Source organism: Prunus mume, linkage group LG7 (assembly GCF_029339155.1).
Source record: "Prunus mume cultivar Tortuosa linkage group LG7, ASM2933915v1, whole genome shotgun sequence".
In the NCBI taxonomy this organism is placed as follows: domain Eukaryota; kingdom Viridiplantae; phylum Streptophyta; class Magnoliopsida; order Rosales; family Rosaceae; genus Prunus; species Prunus mume.
In genome coordinates this window covers 3,585,087-3,602,222 of record NC_142704.1, presented here as the reverse complement: position 1 = coordinate 3,602,222, position 17,136 = coordinate 3,585,087, and the positions used below count along the sequence as shown (strand labels likewise).

General features: G+C 39.7%; 1 protein-coding gene and 2 pseudogenes across 1 annotated transcript; all 3 read right to left on the bottom strand.

Annotated features, from left to right (window-relative positions):
* Positions 1-1,083: 1,083 nt before the first annotated feature.
* On the bottom strand, positions 1,084-2,644 carry LOC148915257 (uncharacterized). The gene is made up of 4 exons (XM_089041301.1): positions 2,390-2,644; positions 2,009-2,266; positions 1,765-1,860; positions 1,084-1,590 (listed from the first exon to the last, which is right to left on the bottom strand). The coding sequence occupies exons 1-4, from the start codon at positions 2,642-2,644 to the stop codon at positions 1,084-1,086; spliced, it is 1,116 nt and encodes a 371-aa protein (XP_088897427.1).
* Positions 2,645-3,010: 366 nt separating this feature from the next.
* LOC148915256 (uncharacterized) lies at positions 3,011-8,414 on the bottom strand (annotated as a pseudogene).
* A 5,286-nt stretch (positions 8,415-13,700) lies between these two features.
* On the bottom strand, positions 13,701-14,588 carry LOC148915255 (inositol polyphosphate multikinase beta pseudogene; annotated as a pseudogene).
* Between the last annotated feature and the right edge of the window lie 2,548 nt (positions 14,589-17,136).

The window sequence follows — 17,136 nt, the reverse complement described above, 5'->3', positions numbered from 1 at the left end:
GCTTAACCATTACTCATCAATGTAGGTTCGCTTGTGCATCAACATTTGTTAAAGCCGGCTACTCATGCATCAACCTCTGAAATGTCATGTGGGGAACCGAAATTAGGTGTTGCAGACAAAACCCTTCGCAAAGTAGTTGCCGTTGGGCAACCAAATAAGGAACATAATCTTGAAGCCTTCGTTAGAAAGGCTTCCTTCATTCAAAGATGAGATTGGCAAGTTGTTGACTACCCTTGACAATGTAGGGGCGGACGTCTCATCCCTACGAGCCATGATTGATGCACTTATGGTGACCGCGGTTGACTATTGTTCTACACACTCTGCTTACTCCCAAAAGCTGTCTCCCGAGGTTCAAAATGATCGTTTAGCCACTGTCGACTCTTCACTTTCTGTTGCCTTGGCTCTGCAACAAGCTGAAGAGGCCCATCAATTTTCGATACTTGAGTCTATTAAATCTGCCAACACACGTATGGAGGAGTTGAAGAGAGAACAAGAGCAATTGGAGTCAAGACTGCGCAATTAAACGAATCACTTTCAAAGAGTGATGTAGAACTTTCTTATCATCATGGTGAGGTTGCCCATTTGAGAGAGGATAAGATTGCAGTTGAAGAAGCTCCTGTATTATCCACTGCTGATGCTGAGACTTTAGATGCATTACGAGTTTCTTTTGAGAGATTGCGTAATGGCTTCAAGGACTTGTCTTGGGAATAGCAAACTTTTGTTGTTGTAAACTTTCTTTGCTTTATTTATATTTCTCTTTGAACTTGTCAAAGTGTTGATGTTTACTAGTTAACTTTCATAATGAAATAAACGCACTTTCTTATTTCATCATTTTTCGAATGGTTCGGATTGATGAGGAAACCCTTTGTTTTTATTTTGATGTGACTGAACTTGGAATTATTTATCCAAGCTGCCTACGTACCCTTGGTGAAAAGGGATCAAGTCATCACGTAGTTCAAGAATTTTTTTTGTGCTCTAACTTTTGCTTGGACCGCCCTTTCGGGTTTTCAATCCAACGAGCCTTTTTTTTTTTTTTTTTTTGTACTTGTTTAGGCTCATGCGGGGGCCAGAGCTTGGTTCATTTCATGCGTAGTATCGTTTCAAGAACTTTCCATTGATAGGACCGACTCTTAAACCGTCCTCGGCTACGACCTTGTAAGCTCCACTTGTGTACACTTCTTGAACGACGTAGGGCCCATCCCATTTCGAAGTAAACTTGCTTCCGGTTTTGTGTGTTGTGATGATAGGTCTACGTAATGCGAGGACAAGATCTCCTACTTGAAAAGACCTCGGGCGAACCTTCTTGTTAAAAGCATTCGAAACTTTTCTAAGCGTTATTGCGCCGAGTCTCTTTTCGTCTAGTGCTTCTAACTCTTGGAGACGTAGCTTTGCATTCTCTTCATCAGTCAATCCCTCTTGTACGGCCATCCTCAATGATGGAATTTGACTTTCTAGAGGCAAGACTGCTTCCACGCCATACACGAGTGAGTATGGTGTAGCCTGAGTAGGCGTCCGGTATGTCGTCCGATAAGCCCACAATGCTTCATTTATCCTTTCATGCCAATCTTTCTTGGTTCTTCCAACAACTTTCTTCAACAGGTTGCAAAGGAGGTTTTGTTGAACGCCTCCTCAAGACCATTGGCTGGGGCGTTGTACATTGAAGAGTTGCGTTGTTTGAAACCGAAGTCTTCACACAATTTATCCATCAACCGGTTCGAGAATGGCTTTCCATTATCTGTGATGATGTAGCGCGGCACACCATACCGATGAATGATATTTACTTTGATAAAGTTCACTACGTTTTCCTTCTTCACTTCCTTTAAAGGCACGGCTTACTGCCCATTTTGAAAAGTAGTGTGGCTGCAAGAATGTAAGAATGACCATCAGAAGATTTGGGTGCTATTGGTCCCACCACATCAAGGCCCCACGCATCAAATGGCCATGAAGCAATTGTAGGATGTAGCGGCTCCGGCGGCTGATGTATGAAGTTGGCATGGAATTGACATACTTGACATTTCTTCACATAATCCATGCAATCCTTGACCATAGTCGGCCAATAGTAGCCCATCCTCTTTATTTGGAAATGTAGCTTTGGCCCTGATTGATGAGCTCCGCAAATACCTGAGTGAGCCTCCTCCATTGCTTTGGATGCATCTTCTTCCCCCAAGCATCTTAGAAACAGGCCTTCGAATGAACGACGGTATAGAATCTCTTTATAATAAATGAATCGAGGTGCTCGACTGCACTGATCGATGTCTCGAATCATCTGCCAGTTTCCCATGCTCAAGATAATCCATTAAAGGTTGCCTCCAATCGTCAATGTCAATGGACAATACCGAGATAACGTTGGCTCCTTCTTGCGGTGCTGGTGTTAATGGAACGACCCAACGTTGGCAATGGAAGATTCACGCTTCGTCTTTTGTAACGTAGCGGCAAGATTGGCTAAGGCATCTGCCATTTGGTTGTCCTTTCTTGGCACATGCTCCAGCGTCACGAAGTCAAACCTTTCCAGTAATTGCGTGGCCATTTGGTGATATGGAATTAGATCATCCTTCCTAACTTCGTAGTGGGTCAACAATTGGTTGATCACTAACATGGAGTCACCATATACTTCTAAGCTCGATATCTTCATCTCTACGGCCATTTGTAAGCCCATGATCAAAGCTAGGTATACAGCAACGTTGTTCGAGCAAAGTTCACTTAAAGAGAATGAATAAGGCAATACGTGTCTCTCGGGTGACGGAAGACTACACCAGCCCCCGCCCATCTTTACGAGCCGATCCGCCAAAAAACATCATCCAAGCAGGAGAAATGTCAGTCGAAGAAGACTTGTTCGTCGGGTAAGTCATCAAATTTCCCATGAGAATGGATGATCGGCTAGGAAATCGGCAACAGCTTGCCCCTTTCCGCCTTTGCTGGAGTGTAGATGATTTCATATTGATTGAGAAGTAATGCCCACTGGCCAAAGCGCCCCGTCAGACACTCTTTGACATAACATACCTCATCCGGGTCAGCTCGTGCAACTAGATGGTGTGAACGCTTGTATGTAGTGCCTTAACTTTTGAATAGCAAAGATAAGTGCAAGACACGTCTTTTCTATAGGCGTGTAGTTCAATTCGGGACCAGTAAGAGTTCGGCTTAGATAATAGAGTGCTTGCTCCTTACGTGACTCATTCTCTTGCGCTAACAGGGCTCCAATTGACCTCTCTTGAGCCGCAATGTACAATATGAGTGGTTTGCCTGGAATAGGAGCTCCTAACAGTGGTGAACTCGATAGGTACTTCTTTATGCTTTCAAATGCATTATGACAAGTTTCATCCCAAACAAATGGAACATCTTTCTTCATAAGGCGACTGAACGGCTGACACCTTCCTGCTAAATTTGAGATGAATCGCCGAATGAACGCGAGACGCCCTTGTAAACTTTTCAATTCACGTAAATTTCTTGGCTCGGGCATACCTCGGATGGCTTTAATCTTAGTCTGGTCTACTTCGATGCCTCGATGTTTAACGATGAAACCAAGAAATTTACCTGACGTGACGCCGAAAGCACACTTCAATGGGTTCATCTTGAGTTGGTACTTCCGCAATCTGTTAAACACCATTCTCAAGTCTTTCAAGTGATCTTCTCTTCTTTTTGACTTGATCACCAGGTCATCAACGTAGCACTCGACATTCTTGTGAAGCATGTCACCAAAGATCTTTTGCATTGCACGTTGATAGGTCGCACCTGCATTCTTGAGGCCAAATGGCATCACCTTGTAACAGTAAATTCCTTTTGGAGTGCGGAAGGCTGTGAGTTCTTCGTCCTCTGGCGACATTCTGATTCTGATTGTATCCAGATGAACCATCCATGAAAGATAAGGCTTCATGACCTGTGGTTGCATCAACCATGAGCTCAATTATGGGCAATGGAAAGTCATCCTTCGGGCAAGCCTCGTTTAAGTCTCGGAAGTCAACACAAATACGAATTTGTCCAGTGATTTTCTTCTTCACCGAACGATGTTCGCTATCCACGTCGGGTATTTCACCTCCCTAATAAATCCGGCGGCGATCAACTTGTCAACCTCGGCCCGATTTGACTTAGGAGCTCGGATGGAAGCGACGTTGAGTTTGTTTGATTAGGCGTGTTCAGGTTTGGTGCAAGGTGATGAACAGCAACTTTCGGATCAAGGCCTGGCATCTCCTTGTATGTCCAAGCAAAGACATCTTTATACTCAAGTAGTAGTTGATGATAGGACTCCTCTTCACTAGGATTCAAAAGTGCACTAACGAAGATAGGTCTTGGGTCTTCATTTGTGCCAAGATTGAGTTCTTTTAGTTCATCCACAGTCGCTTGGCCTCCATCTTCTAATGCGGCAGGAGCATCATGAACTCCTCCTCAAAAGGTTCCTCTTCGTCGAGCTCTTTGATCGTAACGTGATGAACAGCTAGAACCTCCGTTTCTTCATCGTCACTTTTGTTTTGCTGACTCAAAGTTTCCCGAGTTTGTATGATTGTTCGTCGTTTCACTTTGAGTTGGTCACCTGAAGTTACGTCTAATGTAGAGTGACGTTTCATACGTGACGGGATTAAGCTCCGAATTTCATTGTCTTCCGTTGAATCGACATGAACTCTAGTTTTCAATTCTTCTGATTTTTCTCTTCGGGACCTGCTTGAACTCCAAGTCTTTCTAGCGCAGATTTGCGTGGGGCTGATTGAATTCTTATTTGGCTATCACCAGTTATCCTTGCACGAACACGAAGGTCGTGATGTTGATTCTTTGATGCGGCAAATGCCGAGGTCCGCCATTTTTAGGCAGCTAAGCGGTCGAATACGGAGGCTCTCTTAGCAGCCTTTGGTTCTTCTTCCTCCTCTCAATTACGCTCCGATACTAATATGTTGAGCTTACTGCTCTTTTCTTTTCTTCTAGCAGAGATCTTGTGGAGGTGCAACAGTAAAACCTAGCCTGCTCTATAGCTGAGTCAATTGTGTAACCTTGCTCCTTCAACTTCTTTTGGGTTTCGCTAAGGCCATGCTTCCTTTCTCCTGTGACATCTGGATTAAGCTCTCCCATCGAAGAAGATAAGCTGAAGTCATAACTTGCCTTTGACATGAGCTTATAAGCATTAGGGTCAAAACCTTCTTTTGTTCTTGTGACCGGAAGAGATTCGTGTCTTGTTGCCTCTTGTGATGGTCTGATGAACCCGGTACCGAAGAATTTCGAAACGTCTGAATTATTCAACTTGGGTAAAGGTATGGTTGTCGACTCCTTCAAGAACTTCATGTCGCTTTCTCCCCATTTCCTTGGCTTTACTTCTTCTCCAAATGGGGATTGTCCTTCCTTCCGTCGAGATGATGAGACATAGCGGAGGACGGGAGTAGACACCTTACCGTGAATCTATCGGTGATGATCCCATTTGTCCGGACAAAGTGCTTTTGACTTCTTGAAACATTCTGCTGACATGAGGACTCAATGCTTTTCTCTTCTTGGCATGGCTTTTCCTGTCGAGTGAACCTCCGAGAATAACTTCGGATACCACATCTTCATCCATGTAAAATTTGGCATCCAAAGTAAGACTAAACTCCAGTAAATGGTTTGCGTCACCCAAGATTTTCTTTACTCCTCCTCTGTAAAATTTGAAACATTGATGTAAGGTTGAAGGCACTATCCCATTTTCATGCACCCATGGCCTTCCTAATAGGAGATTGTAGGAGGTCTTAGCATCAATCACGTGAAATAGGGTGTTTGACTTTAAATCTCCTATCACGAGCTCAATTCTGATCATGCCCATAGCTCTTTGTCCTCCTTGATTGAAGCCTTGAATCATGAGACGACTACGAGACAATTCGTCCATGGTGATGCCTAACTTCATCATCATGGATTTAGGCATGATGTTCACTGCTGAACCTCCGTCCACAAGCATGCGACTAAGTTTTTGTTCTCGCACATACCCTGACACGAAAAGCGGACGATTATGTGGTTTAGATCCTAACAAGAGGTCTTCATCGGTGAATGTGATGGAAGCGCACGTTGCGCAGCAAATAGCATGGTCTTGAGACTCAAGCTCTAATTCTCCGGTCTTCCTTATCTTATTTGGTTGGATATCGAGATCCATTAATGCCTTTACCAATGCTACACGTATGGCTTCAAGGAGTTCCACCGCTTCTTCAATATTTGAATGCGCTGGTGGATTTTCTGCCTGTGTTGAGACCTTTCGCTCTTCATGAGTTTCATATCTTCCTTCCGAGGCATCTTCGTCATCTACTTGATAGCAAGTTGTCATATGGACTGTCTCCGTTGGCCCTCTTACGAAGAACACTTTGGGAAAGTATTCTCCTAGCATAACTGGAGTTCGTGGCCCTTGGATTAATGGTTCATCTTCTTGTTTGAAGTCTCTCCTCACCATCCGTTTGGTTTTGTTCTTAGAATGTTGGTGCGAGCCTCTCTTTCGCCGCTCCTTCTTTGGTTGAGCATTTTGTCGTTGAGGAATGCGTTCGTGACTTCCCTGCGAGTAACGAGCGTCCATCCTTCATTGTCATCAAAAGACGAGTCACCAACAAAGCCATCACCACATTGATTGTTTGGTTCGCCCACCACTTCTTTTGTACATAGACCAGTCTTCAGGTGTATGCCCTGATGATTGAAACTCCAATCTTTTTGACAATACGAACGCGGCGGATCAAAGGATCGAACACAATTGTGCAACGTTCGCCTCGCAATTTCGTCAACATCCAACTCGATCCTTCCTTCCCTAGCTAAGTTCATAATTAGCTCTTTCAACACGAAGCACTTTTCTACTGGATGGCTGACAATTCTGTGGTATTTGCAAAATTTAGGGTCGTTGACCCGGTTCATCTCCTCAGGCCGCTTACATTCCGCAATTCGATCACCTTCTTTTCGGCAAATCCTCACATGCCATACCTGCGACAGTCGAGAAAAGGGTACGTTTTCTCCTCCAATTCCTTCAAGGTGCGTCGACGTCTATCTACCTCTCGGGATGACTCCATCTTTTTGACTTCCCTCTTCTTATCTCGGGTAGAGATTTTGAGCTGGGACAGTGTTGATTGTCATTGCTTCCTTGGTAAGTTTCTTGACCGGTTTATCTGTCTTTTGTCCAAAGACTTTCTCCTTTTTATGATCGATGACGGGCTCATGCTTTCCTCCGTGGCTGGCAATGCTTAACTCCATATCATGGGCACGAGTGGCTAGCTCCTCAAACGTGCGGGGTTTAATTCCTTGTAGAATGTAGAGTAACCCCCAATGCATCCCTTGAATGCACATCTCAACTGCAGATATCTCCAAAAGCCTATCTTTGCAATCCAAGCTTAATGAACGCCATCGATTGATGTAATCAACGACAGGTTCATCTTTCCATTGCTTGGTATTCGTGAGTTCCATCATACTCACGGTGCGACGAGTGCTATAGAATCTGTTCAAGAATTCTCGCTCCATTTGGTCCCAACTGTCAAGGGACTCGGACTCCAAGTCTACATACCAATCAAATGCATTTCCCTTTAGGGACCGAACAAACTGTTTCACCAGGTGGTCGCCCTCCGTTCGAGCATTGTTGCATGTTTCGACGAAGTGTGCAATGTGTTGTTTTGGATTGCCCTTTCCATCGAATTGTTGGAACTTGGGAGGTTGATATCCCGTCGGCATCCGCAAGTTGTCTATCCTCCTGGTGTATGGCTTAGAATACGCAGCGTGTCTGGAAGGTGCTCCGTATTGAACTCTGATGGTGTTCGCGATCATGTCTTGAAGTTGTTGGAGTGATAAAGAACCCACCGAGGCGGTGTCAATTTTTCGTGCGACTTCTCACCCGACTCAGTTTCATGACCCAATCTTCTCGCTGGACTCAGCCTCATGATGTGGTCCTTTCTTGTTTGCGTCTTGACCAGGCTCCTTATCATGATGTGCTTCCCACTTGTTGATGAGAGAAGCAATCTGCGCATCCTTCTCTTCGACCATCTTCGTCAATTTCGTGACCGCTTCGCTCATATGGGCCACTCTTCTTCAATAGACATTGCTCCGTCACCATAACCTGCATGGCCATAGAATAAGACTCACCTATGGGCCGAGGCAATCTTCTTCTGTTGGTCGTCGGCGGGGATCCATGGTATGAGCACAATCAATGACGTCGAAATAGGCGAGAGGCGTTCTCTTAATTCTTTGAGCGAAAAACTCCTTTCTTCATTCAGAGTTTCTCTCATCTGCCGGAGGTATTCTTCTTTGCCCAAAGAGGGATTGATAACGACGTTCACGCTCCGGTTCCGTCTTTCACCTGGCTTGGAGTCGGTATGGAATGACCTGTGGAATTGCGGATATCGCTTGGCCTTGCTCGGGTGGCGACCCCAGCAGAATCTCCGCGAGAAGGAGGCGCTCACGCTTTTCCCTTTCGCCACAGGAACGGTTTGAATCTTCTTAGAGGCCATCGTGTTTGGCGTGTTGGTTGATTTTGGAACTGGAAAAAGAGATGAGAGGTAGAGATGATCCACGGGCGTGCCAAATTTGTAAACACGAATTTCCTGCGACAAATGAGACAAGAACACGTGTACAAAATAATATTTGTATTTATGAAATTTAGGGTTACAATCTCTGTATTGAATCCTCTGATTCGATTTCCAAAATGTATAAAGAAAATTTGTGTTTGATGCAAGGGTCGTAGAGACTTGATCTTGATCAAACGGGTAGCACAAGGCTTGTTTTGTGTTTGGGATTTTCTAGGGTGGAGGAACCGGCACGTATTTGTTGTGCTTGGTGGCTCTTCCAAAGTGTAGGTGAAGAATGCAGAGAGTTTTTTGCTTCTTCTCAATGCTAGGTTTTTTTTCGGCCCTTTCTTCCGTCTTGAGGCCTCCTATTTATAGGCTCTTGTAGGATGCTTGACCTAAATAACTTTCCTTATTTAAAACCTTGTTTTGTGGGATTTTGATTTGATTTAAATCAATTCCCATAATCTGGCAATTTTAACCAGATTATCTTTAATTGATTGACCTGATTAATATTTGATTTAAATCAAGGTCAATCACAGAAGATTCTTTCCCTTAATTTTGTCTTCATCTTGAACCGTTTGATGCATTCGTCGGATGTCGCCACGTGTCACCTTTTTGACAACATAATCCAATTTTGATGAGTCACATGCCACATGGGCGAATTATGGGGCCCACGATTTAATATCACCAAACCCTAATTATTTTCTCGTCCGATGGGATTTAATACACCAAATTTTCATTGTCTACAGCTTCTTCAACTTGCATTGTCGGTCACCTTTAATAAGTCCAAATGTAGATTGATCAGTTTTCTTTTATACAATTCCCCTTTATTCTTCTTCTGCTTTTGATGTTCCCATTTAAAAACTGCTACATGGACTGGTTTCGTAATGCTCTATTTTGTATTGTTTTCTTCACCGTTGTTCCTGCTGATCCTGTAATTAGGTTAATGTGGCCCTATCATTTACGTTTTGTCCTCCATTGTTATTCTTTACTTCTATGGTTTTTCAGGAGGAAGAAGCATTGGGAGATGATGAAGGAAATGGTTCACCATCAAGTCCTCTGCATGTGCAATATGATGAGGATCCAAAAGAGAGCAACAAGTCAGTGGCTCCAGTTGCAAAGCGTGGGAGAAAAGCTGCTGGTCAGGGTGGCCGTGGAATGAGGCTGAGGGAGGAAGAAGGCTCATGAGGAGGAAGCATTGGGCGATGATGGAGATGCTTCACCATCTAGTCCTCTGCATGCGACAACTGACGACCTTTCTTACTTCTTCGCCTTTCAGATCCGGAAACTGCGCTTATTAATGTTTATAAATTGGATTATGCCACTGCTTTGGAACTGTATATCTGTCTTTCTTAGTCATAAGTTGGTAATGTTTTTGTGTGCTCTGTTAAGCGACATTATCCTAAAATTTTAAAGTTGAGAAAACGAAAGTTTTGGTATCATGATTTGTTCTGCAGCTGATAATGCAATGACACTACTTTGTCTTACAATTAGTATACAATGTGATGAGATGGATGAATGTAAACAATGGGGTGTACACTTTCCCCATGTATCTGGTATAGCTGGACAGTCTAATATTAGTGATTTCATTATTGAAACAATTCCACAAATTGAAGCTTTTATCTTCAGTCAAAGGTCTATAGAGCTAAAGAATGGTTAGAATTAAATCTCAAGATCCGCTTGGTTTGCAATTTTGGATTAAAGCTAAAGAACACCTTGTGTATCTGGATATTTAAAATAAAAAGAAAATAGTAGGACATCCCTTCATCATCATATACATTATGTTCCGAGACATAATTTCAGTGATGGGATTTCCATGGTCATAAGAATAGTTGTAAAAAAATTTCGTTTTATAATGACGCACGGCTATATCTTTTAAAAAGAAAATTTATTCCTTGAGTTTCGTTGGGAGAGGTTTTTTGTTTTTTGGTTTTTGCAAATTTTAAAAATATCAAATTTGTTTCTTTACTTTTGTTTTTTGGCCTACTTTTTTAATTTAATATATGTAATTAAGTAATATCTTAGCCTTTTTGAATTACTTTAATTAGTAATTATATTGTTATTTTTATTTAATATTAAAACATTAAAGAAAAAATCCACAAAATAATTAATTTCTATTTATTAAGTCTTTTGTGAAATCGTTTGAATGTCTTAATTAAATTTCCCTAGAGCCCTATCTATTACTATTAGACCATCACTCGAGTATCTATTGTCCCTTTTTTAATTTTTACTTTTCCAGAGTTATTACCCGTATAAAGATTTTAGCACTTTCACGTTTAATAATGTATTTTACACATACACAAGTATTTCTCATGGTTAATACAAGTATTTTTTTACAAAAATCTCAATAAGACACACAAAATTCACGTATTATACACATAATTCTCACATATTACTGAATAAAAATAATGTATATTATTAAAAAGGTATCATCACGGCTATACTCTGTTTTTAATTGTTTTTAAAAAAATCATACGTACAACGGCTATACTCCCTGTTTAAATTGTTTTTAAAAATAGTATCACTTGGCTTTACTGCTTTAACGCGTGGCGCATATGCTGTTGGTGATATATCTAGTATACCGCCAGCTATACCAGATTTTACAATTCTTTTGCCAATTTTTTAAAAATAGTATAGCACCCTGCTTTACTTTTTTTACACGTGGCATGAGGCACTGGTGCGTTCTTTTTAATATATAAATATTAGCCGCATGGCTATACATTTAAAAAAATTTATTCCTCGAGTTTTTATTGTGCAAGAAGACCTCTGTAGATGAACTTTAAATCGATAGAGGTTTTTTTTTCCTTTGGGCAAAATTTAAAAATATCAAATTTGTTTCTTTACTTTTATTTTTTGGCCTACTTTTTAAATTTAATATATGTAATTAAGTAATATCTTAACCTTTTTGAATTACTTTAATTAGTAATTATATTTTCATTATTATTTAGTATTAAAACATTAAAGAAAAAGTCCACAAAATAATTACTTTTTATTTATTAAGTATTTTGTGAAATCGTTTGAGTGTCTTAATTAAATTTCCTAGTGACCAAGAGCCCCAAAGACCAAGGCCCAAGTCTTTGATTAATATTATTATTATTCATGAAAGCCAAATCTAAAGCCAAGCCACCTTTATTGAGTATGGATTTTCGATGTGGGATTTTCACAAAGGGCACCTTAGAAGATACACCTACAAAGAAATCTGTATTTTTATTGTTGGTGCAGTGTGAAAATATATTTAAAGCCTTCAAGGTCTTCGTGATGCATCTATCAACCCTAATATTATTTGGCTCTTATAGCTGATGTTTAGTATTCTCTGAAGAAAAAAGACATGCCTTCACCCCCCCCCATCGGACATACACAAATCACAACTTACTTCAGCCCACCACATCGGACATTTCATAAGCTTTATATAATTCCGAATCGCAATCTTCCTAGCCATTAGAGTATCTCACCACCATTCTAAGTAGAGCGGCAAAAAAGCGGGCTAAAGAGGCTGCCATATTCACGTGAATAGTGTTAGCCTTGCCATTTGTGTTCCACCCATGAGGGCTAAGTCTAGGCAAGTGAGGCAATTACTATTCACTTAAATTTATTTTTTAATTTTTATTCTTAAACCATTGATTTTGATAAGCTTTTCGGATAAGATTTTCAATTCCCAAGTGTTAATATTTATCGTAAAATCATCACCTAAAAATCAAGATAACATTTTCGGATAAAATTTTGAAATTAAATTGGTGTGGAAAGTGAATAATATTGGTAGGTAGGCATAGAAAAAATTTTCATAATTTTTTGATATTTTTTGATATTGAAAAAAAAAAATTTAGCCAAAAATTGGACAGTTGGATTGTGCAAGATTTTTTATCGGAGGCTCCAAGAGAAGCCACATGGCTTGTAATCATTGGGCAATGTGGTGGTGGGTCCAACAGTAAAAAAATTGAAAATCAATTGCGCGTCATGCGATGTTAGCCAGGGTTTTGGTTGCCCAGCAAGATTAGCAGTGGGCTTGCCGAGTGGTGGGACCCACCATTTGCCGGGCTCATTCTTTACCTTGGAGTGGAAATGGGCTGCGGGGCCTTTGCCTAGGTTTGGTGCTGTGGTGGACATGCTCCTAGAGCATTTCCGACCGGCAAGTCTCGGTGGGGGTGTTTGGGGCTTTTGCGTTTCCGGCAACAAAAGCGGCAAGAGGTGGGAGCTAGCGATGGCTGGCCTGGGTGAGGATCGGCCCGAGGTGCTTGCCGAGCGTAGTGATGTCATCGTTGGCGCCTTGAGCCCTCAGTTGAATATTTTTGTAATAAAAAATTGAAAAGAATCAAAAAATTGAAAAAAAAAAACCAAAAAATTACTTTTTTCCCCTCTCTATACCTTATTTCCATTTTCAACATTTAAGTAAATGGGTAATATAAAAATAAATAAGTACCCCATTTGGATTTAAATAAAAATACTAAAAATCAAATTCCCCCCAAATCAAAATTTGAAAAATCGGTTTTAGTGCAAAATACGATTTAGGCTAAAATGGATAGCTCATTAAGTCAATATATACTTCATAATAAAATCCCATAAAATCAAGTTTTCTTATTTGATGTGTATGGAATAAAAGCGCCAAAAATTATCTTAAGAAAATGATTATTTGAAAAACCATTTTTCATACTTAGTCAATATTGCACCTCCGCTAAAAATCTTGAAAAATGATTTTTCATATGTAGGAACCCAAATCTTATCCGAAAATATTATCCAAATTAATTGTTTAAGTAAACAAAGTTGTGAAAAAAACAAAAAATGAATAGTATTTGCCATAGACGATGCTTAAATTGCTGAAACACACTTTGTTAAGGTGGGTGGGCAACCACTATTCACATGAATAATAATGCCCTAGGGCTCCCTTTGCCATGGCAAATGGCTAACTGGTGGAAGTGCTCTTATAGGAAAGGAAATGGCTGCACTGGCTTTTAAACAATGAAATGGATAAAAATTAAACAATGGCATGTAAAAGAGTTAGCAGCACTGTTTCCATCTGATGGGACCAGTAATGGCATGTAAAAGAGTTGTGTAAATATTTTCAACTATATGGAGGTAACAAGATTGTGTGGAGGCAATTAAATCAAAATGTTTTCAACTCTCCAGTGTGCCAGAATAAGCATGGCACATTTACATCTAGGATCAATAGATGCTCTGAAAAATAAAATAAAAACATAAACACCTGAAATCATGAGCTGGGTCTATTTATTATTTTAGTAGTAAGGAAATGGATCATTATGAGAAGAGAAATTGAAAATCTACGATGTTATTAGTACAAAATGAGTACAAATGCTGTTCTTCTCACAGAGCTGACATGTTTTGGTTCAGGCACAAGGACTGGTGACAATATCTGAGATCAATTTTATCAAGGAGCAGAGCCCACCCAAAAAATTATGGTCAATAACACCTTTGCCTTGGATGACATGCTCGAAATCGATGAGTTTGATTTCAGCACCTGAATTCCTCCCTTGCAGTATTGACTCCTTCTCATACACCATCAGCACTGAACAAGAATAGAAATGGAAAATGGTCTGCTCCTCAGACCATGACTTCAGTTCCAACAATTGTGCCAATATCCCAGCAGGACCACCATAGACAGTCGATGCAAAAGAACAATCTGGTTTGATATCTGAATCTGTAGATGGGTTCCTCAGAGCTAACCTAGTATCCTCAATGCTAAAGTTTAGAACACACTTCTTATCAGGCTTCCAAAATCTGTAGATGGTTTCTCTATCTTTCTTAAGACACTTTATGATATAATCTTCAGCAGCTTGCGGTACCATGTTCTGGAACCAATTTTTGCGTCTAATACAGATGGATTGATTCTACTTGAGACCTTATCTTCCAATGCAAGGTGAGAATACAAGCCAAAACCATCAGACGCCTCTAAACGCTGAGTGCCATAAAAGACAGGGAAGAACTTGCGGATGTGGTCTGGAATCCTAGTGTCAGTAGAAAATGATGTATAGAATGCTAGCTCATGGGACCACGCCCATCATTCTGAAGAGGCTTGTAAAAGTGCCCTGAATCATCTATACGAGGGCCAAGCTTCCCATCACCGGCTTGGCGGCCAGCAACTTGATGATCTGGGACCTTAAGCATAGTCTAGAATGTAAAGAAAATTATTAGATGTAATCAAATTACAAAGAGGTTGTCATTGTAGGCAGTAGACAATTAATATTTAAGATTTTGTGAACAATAAATATAGTTCCTTTATGAATTCAAGGATGAAAATTGTATTAGCAATAAAGAAACCACTTGAGTATATCAATTACGAGTTTCTCATCTTCAAGAAGTGAGATGGTAGCAAGATGTATGAGTTTTCTATTATGCTAAAACTCACCAACTTACCACATTCAACTCAAAGATAATTAATGCTTTCTTAGTCCCTGTAGAAAAGCAGGTTCAAAATGATAGCAAGATGTATACTGGAGTAAATTCCCGCTATCATGTTTACATACCAAAGCTGTATATCTAGTGACATGCTCCAGGAAATCAAAACCTCCAGAACCCCTCTCTGTGTTTTTGGTTGAATGAATAAGTTTAATATGGGGCTTCTCAAATACCTTATAAGTAAAGAATGAAACTGTTGAAACAGACATCTTTTAAAACCATGAGGCAGTTGACGCTTTCTTCAAAATTATGCAGTGTTTGTGTTCATGTAGCATGGATATCATGTCCACTCTTATTTGGGTTAAATTGGGAAATTTGTTATATACCTTTGTGGCTGTTTATTCTTTTTGCTTGACTTACAAGTTGTTTTTGGATTATTTTGTCCATTTGATTAACTTAGGACAGTGTTGGTTTTCATGCAAAGCGACTGAAAAAATGGGCTTAGGTTTTCGTATAAAACGAGTGACAAATTTGCAATGCAAACCTACTGAAACAAATATAAGAAGGCATTCAAGTTAAAAACTTCACTTAGGAAATGGTTTTATATCAATTTGTAAAATAAGTCTTTTCTAGACATCCATCTTTTGTTTTATATGCTGAAATGCAGAATATATTTTTGATATGGATATCTACGTATGTAGTTTGAATTTTGAAGTGGCTATTTTTTAATTTTTTTTGACGTACCAAATTTATTTATTTAATATTTTTTAAACCGGATTATTATATATATATAAGTATATAACTATAAATCCAGGCCATTCTAATAATCTAAGCCTCAAATACACGAGGCATCATCAAGTTTTGAGTTTAGGGTTTTTATTTTTATTTTTATTTATTTATAAATTTTAATAACATTTTTACATTAACATAGACCATTAGAGTAATTCACTATTTTTTGGTGATGCAATTTTGTTTCTTTCTCCCCAAAAAAAAAATGGTTCCAACTTGACTTTGTCAATTGTTGTTGTTACATTGAACTGAATACATTTTGCCGATGTCCGTGAGGTATGTCTGAAAGAGATGCAGCCTTCGGCTTAAACAGTCTGGGTATGGCGGCATATCTTGATAGAATAATGGGATCACGGAGAGATGTTGTTACTGCCGCATGGAAGACTGGTCTTGAAGTTGAAGAGGGGTTTGGTACAAGGTTTGATATGAAAAGACCTCCATGTTTTTTCCTACCCATCTTATAGTTTATGGTTCCTTTGGACTTATTTTCTACTCTTATTTGCATTCAGTGCATAAGATGTTTGCGTAGAATCAAACCGGGCGGGAGAATTGGTGGATCAGCTACTGGGCTTACTGCTGTCCTATGTGTGGTGGAACATGGGTTCGTTCGAGTTGTAGATGACTGAACTGACTGTACCATGGAACGAGCTCCAAGGTGGACATGCACAAACCATTGCTGATCATTGACAACTGAATGACGTGGCGCTGCTGATTGTTGACAATTTCATAACAATAGTCTCCCGCGGCGGATCCAATAATTTTTCGTGTTCATAGTGGAGCACAGAATAATACAATTCACAATTGTTTACGATTTGTCCATTATGCGGGACTTCATAAGTACAAGGACAGAGTGGGAGCTAGACATAGCCTTCACTCTCCCCTTGATAGATCCGCCACTAATATGAGAGAAAATGATGAACATAGAAAACCTCAGATTTAAATATCTCAATGATTATTTTTGTTTTATTTTTTTAGAACATTTTCTATTGAGATAACGATAACATACTAAACTCCACACATACACACACTATACTAAGACTCGACCTAGGACCTTTCATGTTACAAACCACTACACTAGTTAGTATTATAAACCACGAATTTGAAAACTCATTACATATTAATCTTCTAATTAATAAAACTTTTCTTGACTTGTGCATTTTACCGACTCTTTAAATTCCAGCCAGGGTGCGCATAACAATAGTCATGCCTATTGCAATTCTCTTGCAATAAAAAAACAAAACAAAACAATACGTTTAGAGTTATTTAAAAGGGCAGTTTTTTTTCTTTTCTTTTATTCTGCATTTCTACGAAGATTAGAGTTATTTAAAAATATTTAAAATAAAAATGAAATTATATTTATTTGTTAAATTGTAATTAAGGATTGGCTTCCTATTTCATAAATAAATATGAACCTAAACAGTTTGATGATCCAGGCACCTAGACTATTCATGCAATGTAGAAACATGATAACAAAAAAGTGCATCAGACTGAATGAAGTAAACAAAGGCAGCAACCACAAATCATGAGA

What these genes read in the sequence shown, in the direction of transcription:
- LOC148915257 (XM_089041301.1), bottom strand. Translation starts at nt 2,644, where the DNA reads ATGGCCGTAGAGATGAAGATATCGAGCTTAGAAGTATATGGTGACTCC. An exon ending in GTGAATCTTCCATTGCCAAC is followed by an intron (nt 2,267 to 2,389) that starts GTTGGGTCGTTC and finishes GGAAACTGGCAG; the next exon opens with ATGATTCGAGACATCGATCA. An exon ending in ATTATGTGAAGAAATGTCAA is followed by an intron (nt 1,861 to 2,008) that starts GTATGTCAATTC and finishes ACATTCTTGCAG; the next exon opens with CCACACTACTTTTCAAAATG.